Source organism: Diadema antillarum, unplaced genomic scaffold, assembly GCF_040938485.1.
Source record: "Diadema antillarum isolate AM-2024a unplaced genomic scaffold, OU_Dant_1.0 seq00001664_RagTag, whole genome shotgun sequence".
Lineage (NCBI taxonomy): Eukaryota > Metazoa > Echinodermata > Echinoidea > Diadematoida > Diadematidae > Diadema > Diadema antillarum.
Window position 1 is genome coordinate 22909 of NW_027272363.1, and position 9466 is coordinate 32374.

The 9466-nt window shown below is 40.6% G+C and overlaps 1 protein-coding gene across 1 annotated transcript; it reads left to right on the top strand.

The window, feature by feature from the left end:
* Nucleotides 1-1500: 1500 nt before the first annotated feature.
* Nucleotides 1501-8977, top strand: LOC139711499 (nmrA-like family domain-containing protein 1). Its single transcript, XM_071623377.1, has 6 exons — nt 1501-1763; nt 5667-5794; nt 6501-6578; nt 6891-7053; nt 8165-8361; nt 8789-8977. The coding sequence occupies exons 1-6, from the start codon at nt 1619-1621 to the stop codon at nt 8975-8977; spliced, it is 900 nt and encodes a 299-aa protein (XP_071479478.1). The 5' UTR covers nt 1501-1618.
* The last annotated feature ends 489 nt before the right edge of the window (nt 8978-9466 follow it).

Sequence of the window (9466 nt, forward strand, 5' to 3'; positions counted from 1 at the left end):
AAACGAAAGGAGGGAATAATATTCCCACATGAGGGAACTTTTTGCATTTTTTGAACTGAAATGACAGATCTTCTGATGAAATATTCATTTGGAAATATGTCAATCTAAATGTACTAAATCTATGCGAAGTAAAACAGTGAGAGAGGTATTGTATTTTCAGAATTGAACTGCGATAATTCCTTGCACAGCTTCGGTAAAATGTTTGGACAGTTTTCCATTAAAAAAGCAAGGAAAATCTCCGACATCCTGAAAATATTTAAAGGACAAGTTCACCTTCATAAACATAAGGATTGAGAGAATGTAGCAATATTAGTAGAACACATCATTGAAAGTTTGAGGAAAATCAGACAATCCGTTCAAAAGTTATGAATTTTTGAAGTTTTTGTGCAGTAACCGCTGGATGAGAAGACTACTCCAGTGTATGAATAACTTAGATGTCACATGCGTACAACAATATAAGGAAAATATAAAGAGAATTTCACAAAATGCCATGTTTTGAAAAAGTACACATTCCCCTGACTCGTTACCGACAAATGTTATGGGTAATATTATTCCCCCTGCCTTTAGAAAGAGGCAAATCAAGAGCTCTTTTATTATGCGAAAAAAGTGAAAATATGTTGAATTTTCTTTTACATTTTCTTTATACTGTTGTACGCATATGACTCACAAGCTGTAGTAGTCTCCTCATCCAGCGGTTCCAACACAAAAATTTTAAAAATTCATAACTTTTGCATCGATTGTCCAATTTTCCTCAAACTTTCACTGATGTGTTCTACTAATATTGTTGCATTCTCTCAATCCTTATGTTTATGAAGGTGAACTTGTCCTTTAAGGGGGGGGGGGGGAATATCATGGCAACTGTCCCGCACCCGTGCATATACAAGAAGCTAGCTGTTGAATTACTCTAAAATAGAAAGGAAAATATCGTGGGGGTATTTTCCTCCAACGCGACGCAGGTTTAAATGAGGGATCTTCTGCATTTTTAGAATTGGAATTCAGCAATCCAGTGAGCCCTTCATGCAGTATAGCATATTTGAACCATTTTTCAATAAAATGTAGGGAAAGTAAATATCCTAGGACAATTGGAATGCTTAAATGGTGCTATATCTTTATCGTCTATATTCATATGCTTAGAAACATCAGTATCATCGCTATATAAATGTTGTTCATTATCATTATCGTTATCATCATCTCACTTATAAGCTGATAAGCTTGTTCTGTGGAGATTTTGCATTTTCAGAAGTGAAATTCAGCGATTTGATGCACCTTTGTTGGGATATTTAGACAATTTAAAACACCATTTTCCCTGTAAAAAAAAAACATGCAAGTTTTATTTTTCACAGGGGCGCTGTGTCTCCCTGCTCCAAAAAGTCAGGGGTGCTGCAGCACCCCCAGCACCCCCGGCTCCAAATGACAGTAACAATAGGCGTGGCGATTCGTGTCGAGATTCTGAGCTCTTATGGGATCAACACACACGGTACACGCGATCAATGGGCTAGCTCCATGGTTAGACCTCATCGTTCCAAACACAGGTAGGCTGTGAGGGGCGCTGGCGTGAAAATCACCTAAACAACGACCCATACACTTTACTCAAATTTCGCTGAATCCTTCTCCAAAAATGAGCAAGTTAATAACCGTGTTCGGAGCTACTGGTACGCAGGGAGGGTCTGTCGCCAGGGGCCTGCTGGAAAATAAGTCTTTCAAGGTGCGAGGAATCACAAGGAATGTGGAGAGCGCTAAGGCAAAGGCTTTAAGCGAGCAAGGTATGGCGTACGTATGATATTCAACTCTTCTGTCATGTAGTGCGGGTATGGGTGATGTACATCGAGATATAATGCGCTTTGTGCGAAGTTTGCAGGGAATACGTACGACTCTGAAGGGCATACATCCGTACCAGCGACGAATTTGTTACGTTGTACCATTGAGCTGCTGAGTAGCTCCATTTATACAGTAATGATAGCTAGATTGAATTGCTGTTTATTATGTTATAACCATGGAAGTGAATAAATATCACGGGAAGAACAAACAGTCTTATAAAAGGCTATGGAAGTGGTATCAGTTAACTCTTCGGTGGTGTGGCTTTATATTGGGGGTGTAGGATTTCTAAGTGGAGGAGCGAGGAACTTCGAGTGAAACTCCCGATCAGTGGATTGAGAATGTATTGATTCTGCGTTATGATACTACGATAATAAAGAACCTAATTACGAAAAATCCTTTTAACATAGACATAGTAATGATACAGGGGTCACGGGACGGGGGTGGGGTGCTTAAAGGGGCAGCAGCTCTCCCCCTTCTTTGGCTCTTCAAAAACAACAACAACAACAAACATAAAGAGAAGTAATTACAAAAATATAGCAAGGGATCCCCCCTCCCCTAGGAGGGTGACATAATTATGGGGGAAGGCCGGGAACCGTATAGCACTACCTCCTCCCCGGTCCTACGGTGTTAAAGGACAAGTTCACCTTCATAAACATAAGGATTGAGAGAATGTAGCAATATTAGTAGAACACATCAGTGAAAGTTTGAGGAAAATCAGACAATCCGTTCAAAAGTTATGAATTTTTGAAGTTTTTGTGCAGTAACCGCTGGATGAGAAGACTACTGCAGTGTATGTATAACTTAGATGTCACATGCGTACAACAATATAAGGAAAATATAAAGAGAATTTCACAAAATTCCATCTTTCGAAAAAAGTACACATTCCCCTGACTCGTTACCGAAAAATGTTATGGGTAATATTATTCCCCCGCCTTTAGAAAGAGGCAAGTCAAGTGCTCTTTTATACTGTTTATACTGTTGTACGCATATGACTCACAAGCTGTAATAGTCTCCTCATCCAGTGGTTCCAACACAAAAATTTTAAAAATTCATAACTTTTGCATCGATTGTCCAACTTTCCTCAAACTTTCACTGATGTGTTCTACTATTATTGTTGCATTCTCTCAATCCTTATGTTTATAAAGGTGAACTTGTCCTTTAAGGTGCGAGGAATCACTAGGAATGTAGAGAGCGCAAAGGCGAATTAGAAGCTGTTCAGCCAACGAGGGATGGTACATGTATATTATAATGATATGAATATCACCGTATATGGAATTTACCTGCTTTCGTGCAATGTCATGCGTGGGTGTCTTTGCGCAGAGTCCGGAGGGTGGGCTCTATCGTGTCAGCACGCTCTTCGAGAAATGGGTCACTGGGTTATAGGTCAAATTAAACTTCCTATCAACCGGGCTCTATACTGGAGGAACTTTGCGTGTCGAGTGAATCTCCGAGGATAGAGCATGCATTGATTGCTTTTTTCGGTACTATGATAATAATAACAAGTGCGACCCATTTTCTTCGAAGGCTGAAGTAATATTGAGTAAATTCTTTCAAAGTTAGAATGACTGATATCACTGTCAAATTCAATATAACAGTGTAGAGTCTATTACTTTCCACTAGATATTTCCCAACCATGTATTGTACTAGCTTACATTGGCTTTTCATCGGTCCATGATGACTGAATATTAATGGATATTGCAGCTATTTGTATCAATAGTCCAAGTCAAGCCCCACTCCCCAAACAAAGCAAAACAAAACAAAACAAAACAGGAAACACTAAAAGCAACGACAAGAATGGATATGTACTCTGAGAACGCAGACCACCGCCAAACAGCTCATTTCCACCCATTTCGTGAATTTTACCCTATATCTTAGTTCAACATTTAGATCATCTGGATTTTATTAGATTCCTTGGCCATCAAGACAATACCCTCACGCGAACGACCAGCTGTCGCTACTACCGCCGTATCCACTTTGTGGCCAACAGCGCAAAGGCTCAGAGGGTCCCAAAAGCTACAGCGCCATGTAGGGTTCATGAGTATGACTGACCATACTTCTGTTGAAAACGGGTGAAGTGCCTGGAAAAAGAAAGAAAAAGAAAATGGGATTCCATCGAGATTTGAACCCGAGACATCCGGAGCTAGCGCGGTGCTCTACCGACTGAGCTATAGAAACCCCTAGTACAGTCAGCTGACAGTGTTCGTCCCAGAAACCCTCAATTCTCAATGCTCTCGTGAGCGCGTGTGTGTTACTTTAAAGGAGTCTTCCGAATGATTTTCCGACTTTTGCACTTGAAAATACATTGGTTATACTGGGTACAGCGTTACATGATTTATAGTGATTGCGAGGTGGATTAAGACTTCTTTCAAAATTCATTAAAAAAAATCACAGTGAACGAGGATGGTGACATATCAGCTTTACATAAGCTTATGAATTTTGAATTTTAATTCAAACCTTTCAATATTTTGTCGTCGTGGCGCTCTGCTTGCAAACAATTTCATAGATCGACCACTATATGTTTTATATACTTGCAATAGCAAGTAGCAGATAGCTTGGTATCATGTACTTCATTTAATTTTGTTATATTTGATGTATTTTTTTCATCGAGAGATATGAAAATAAATCCAAATCGAAACGCAATTTGGTATAGTCTGGTTTCCAGACCCTTTGCGAACTGGACTCCGCGACGGCGTCGAAGTCGCCGCCTTTGCCAAAGGAAAAATCCTTTGCAGGACAAAACCACCTTAAACTATACTAGTTTTCGACGTTGAGGGCGTTAATATCCTGAATAGCGAAATAGTACGGACAGAGTGTCTGGAAGTTAGACTAAATTTGGTACCGCAATTGGCCCAGTTTGCGTTTACACTGAGAAAAGGCCGGGCTGGGCCACGGCTCGGCCGCGGCAGAGTCCACCTCCAGAGCGTAGCCAAATGTGCGGCCAATTTTGGCCCCGCATTTGGCCTTTTGCGCGTTTACGCTGAAATGAAGGCGGGCTCGGCCGCGGCCACGGCCTAGCCCCGCACTGTAAACGGGGTCTAATATCTACTAAACAAACAACTAATTTTAAATGACAGATTATAATTGCGAATACCGGAATACGGCTAGTTTTACTTTGAAGTGATCTCTCACGTTCTTTTTATTATTGTTATCATTTTTTTGTTCTACTTTTGCTTGAACGTGATAGTTTTTAAAATGCCTCTTTACCATGTTTACGGTGGTGTTTTCTGTAGAGACTTGACAACAGCGTACAGAATGGGTAATTTAAATTCAGGATTTGCCAAACCTCTCAAAGAGCCTAAACGTGTACGTTGCAGCGACTGTCCCTTGCCACTCGATTGAACAAGAATGGCATGACCTCTTACCAAGAACGCGACTCTAGAGGGACTTCCGAGACGTCTTCAAACAAGGTATCGACTTACTCATCCGGGAGTCGCGGGGACTTCTCCGAGACATCCTCTCAGTTGCTAGGACATCTCCGGGACGTCTCCACACCGTCGCCGTTTCTACAGGTCGCCATGGGCCTCCGCAATGTTGCAGAGACGTTTTGGAGACGGCATGAATAGTATCAGTCCCTGCGACGTGGCCACAACAGGAAAGTCGTCGCGGGGATGTCCCCGACACCAGCTAAAGACAATAAAAAGTCTCCGAAAAAGAAATCAAACCTGTTCGATTCTCCCGCGACTCTCCGGAGACCCGACTGGTCTCCAGAAGACATTGCGGACATATCTCCGGAGCCAGCAAGACTTGAGTCGTCATCAGCTCGCCACCGAGTCTCCTCAGCAATAAGATACCTACGTGTACTTTACAGGAAACAAAATTATCAGGACACTTTTTTTTTTCTCCAACAGGTGTCGAGATGGTGCAGGCATCCATAGAGGACGTTTCGTCTCTAGAGGGGGCCCTGGCGGGAAGCTATGGTGTCTTCGCTGTCACAAACTACTGGGAAATCTTTGATCAAGCAAGAGAAGTGCAAATGGTGAGAATGGGTTTAACAATCTTCTTTTATATGTGGGGATCTTTCAGTAATTACACCGGTTGACGCAATCACAGCACTTTTTTTTTTAACCCAATATATTTGAATATTTTTTGAAGACCGGGCTACGCAGAAATGATTTGTTACCCCCTCTTTTTTTTCATCGTTAAAATTTGCGAAGTTATAGCAATAGTATATTACTATATCCTCGATTTTCCCCCTTTTAAGACGTTTCCAATAAAATATTGTTAAAAGTGTTATGTATTGCCTCTGCATTATCGAAGGAAATTGAATGATATTCACTGATTAGACGAGCAGATCCAGGTAATATGGGGAGCCGTCAGGCGATACAGGCTTGATTGTCTGCGAATAACTGCGTAACTAACCCAAAAATAATTTGTACGTTTCACATCTGTTTTCGCAACCAGTGTCATTAAGTGATCAACATCATATCTAGATAGTAGTTACCTGATTAACAGCGACGTGAAGCCTGTTTAGCGTTGTAAACAGCCCTCTTCTGCATGCTCGTAGAGTTCTTTGGGGCGGTTCTTCCGATTTTGAAGGTGTTGTTCCAATAAAACACAGGTATTTTTCTGCTATACATGAGTATGTTTAGGAAGCCTAGTTTTTTCCTTTCGTGAAGGTCGGTATATTCTTGGAACATTTTGGTAACTGGTCAGTGGGTATGTTACTCTTCGTTTTCCGTCAGGGCAAGAACATCGTTGATGCAGCTAAGAAAGTCGGCGTCCAGCACATTGTCTTTAGTGGCTTGCCTGCGGTCAAAAAGGTATGAATGCATAATGTCAACGCAAAGTAAAGTGCTCTTTCAATATGATGTAAATGTGAAAATATGTTGATTTTTTTCGTCATGTCTCTTCTTTATATCGTTGTGCATGCATGATGTGTTATAATAATATTGCTGCATTCCTTTTGATTTGATTCTCCATAAAATCTCTCCGTGTTCCTGATACATGCCATGCTTGATTTTCATTCACCTGGATATCATTCGCTCAGCTGATTTTATTTTTGCCATTTATTCTCATTCATCTGTACAAACATAAAATATTGGTTTTTGTTTACTTTCTTTTTCTTTTTTAAGCTGACTGGTAAGGCATGCCCCCATTTCGACGGTAAGGCAGAGGTGGACGAATACATGTTCCAGTCTGGTTTGACAGCAACGTCGGTTCAATATGCAGCATACATGGAAAACTTCCTGGCAGAAACAAATTACACGAAGCTTCAATCGGGAGGATACCTCTTCAGTAAGTATGTTAGGTCTGTCGTCAGGACCAGCTAATACGCAACCCATGTTTTTCAGAATTGGAAATGTCATACATTTTAGATGAAATTTGATTTCAGAGAAAAAGTTGCACTGTGTTTAAGATTTTGCGCTGATCGTTTTGACATAAGTGTCAATAAATGATTGCCGCTAAAGCCTTCAACGTCTACGCATCGGCGCATGTAGGACCTGTATGTATGTGTTCTCATGGTCAGTCTGTCGTTGAGTACGTTTGTCTGTCCATTTGTAGTTTAGTTCCTGTAACCTTTGGAACTTCCCATAGATATAACCACTCAAAGTAAACTCAATGGATTTTGGTCATTCGGGGCTTACAGCCGAACAAGCTTGCTTTCATGTAGGTCCCGTCATACTTCTCTTTGTACTACCCGGAACCGAGACTTCGACCAGTTATTATAATAGTTACCATGTGTATCATTCTACAAATATATATTGTTTTTGTTTGTTTTGTACATTAGCGACAAGGTACAAGAATGTATGCCATTACATTTCATGTAGGCCTGATATTGATATATATGAGAAGTATGTATGAATAATATAAAATTGAAAATGAAATTGAAATAGTTTACGAGGCCAGCTGTCACAGATAAAGGGCTTTTGTAAATGGAGAAATGAAAATTCACGTTCGAAGCAATGATTCCAGAAGCACTGGCTCACTTCTATGCGAGACTCTGTAATCCCCTTAGACTATATGTAAATGACCAATGCGATTCTTATATACAATTGCCCAAATGAAATTCCGTCGAGGTTGGTATAAGAACATGCCGTGAGAGAGTGTTTCACCTTTCTATAGGCTTGTGATAGGTATATGTCAACAATCAAAGGAGGACTGGAAAAAAATTTGCTGTTTACAGTCTCGTGTCAGAAACATAACGCACTTTCTTCATTTAGTTATTAAAAAAAAAGAGTGTCATGGTATCGGACGACTGAAACTTCCCAAAGCAAGCCCATGACATAGTATAGGGTCTTAAATGCAACAGATATGGCATTATACGAACATTTTGGAACAGGGCGTAGTCCTTGTATAATGAGACAAATGAAGACTTATTATCTTCTTCATTTCGACGTACCATCAGACTTTCCAATGCAGGGGACACCGCTTGACCTCGTCTACGCCGGCTCTGCGGGGGCTGCGGTGGCCGCTATCTTCAATGACGTCGAGAAGTTCAAAGGAAGGGTGATTTCGCTGTCAGGGGACAAGAAGACGGTGGCAGAATATTGCGACGTCGTCAACAAAGTTCTTGGGCCACCAGTACAAGTGAACCCCAGTCCCGTATGTTAGAATCTGTTATTCAATTTCAATTTGGTCAGCTTGATTTGTTCTGCATTGAATACTCAATCATTAAGGAAAACAGGATGCTTAATCAGTCACTTACACTGTATCATACGAACGAGCAGTGAAAAATAATGTGGTGCTGCAACAGTGACGACATCATACGAATCATGGTGAACAGTTGAACAGCACCTACACGTACTACCAACAACAAGCCAACCACATTAGCCATACCCATGAAATATTTCTGTTGAGTGATAAAATATGTCTTTGAAGTCTGTCGAGGTCTATCGAGAACTTTCACGAAGTCAAAATCACGTAAAAGCAGCCGATGTAATGATAATACGTTTTCTTCAGTAAATGAAAATGTATTAGCATTGGTTTCCGTTTCATTTTTTTCTCCTTTATTCACTATATTCAACGGCAGATGTCTCCTGAAGAGTTCGGAAAACTAGGCTTCCCCGGAGCCGATGACCTTGCAGCTATGTTTGCCTTCTACCAGACGGAGCACCCCAAGTACAGTGTCAGCGAGACAAAAACCCTGGATCCTAAGTCTAAGGATTTTATGGCGTTCGTACAAGATAACAAGGAGAAGATTCGTGCAATCCTGAAGTAGTGACCCCCTCCTCCCCCCCCCCCCCCCAGGTTTTAAAAATCAAATACCGTTATACAGTGTACCCCCGTTATTTGAACGACGTCCTCGGGACCGGCAAATTTCATTCATTAAATCGAATTTCATCGTAGTCGAACATTCTAGTATATGAAGACTTATAGATATAATTTTTGGGCCTGAATTTTGATTTCATTGTATCGAGAATTTTGATAAAACGGAAGTGCACTGTATTTAAAGTACTTCATTAGTAGATGAATCCTTGTTTTAGAAACAGGCCTGAGTACCAGTAGCATGGATAAAGTCATAATTACATCATTAACTGCTACAGTGATGGGTAATGTAATTATTTCAGATTGTGCGGTTGTAATGGAAAGAAAAAAATATGAAAACTGACAGAAAAATCTTCATTTTTTTTTTTTTTGGGGGGGGGGGTTAACGATCAAATAAACAAACCATTTCCTTAGACACACGAGAATGTTTTCACAAAACAAA

What these genes read in the sequence shown, in the direction of transcription:
- LOC139711499 (XM_071623377.1), top strand. Translation starts at nt 1,619, where the DNA reads ATGAGCAAGTTAATAACCGTGTTCGGAGCTACTGGTACGCAGGGAGGG. An exon ending in GCTTGCCTGCGGTCAAAAAG is followed by an intron (nt 6,579 to 6,890) that starts GTATGAATGCAT and finishes TTCTTTTTTAAG; the next exon opens with CTGACTGGTAAGGCATGCCC. An exon ending in TACAAGTGAACCCCAGTCCC is followed by an intron (nt 8,362 to 8,788) that starts GTATGTTAGAAT and finishes ATTCAACGGCAG; the next exon opens with ATGTCTCCTGAAGAGTTCGG.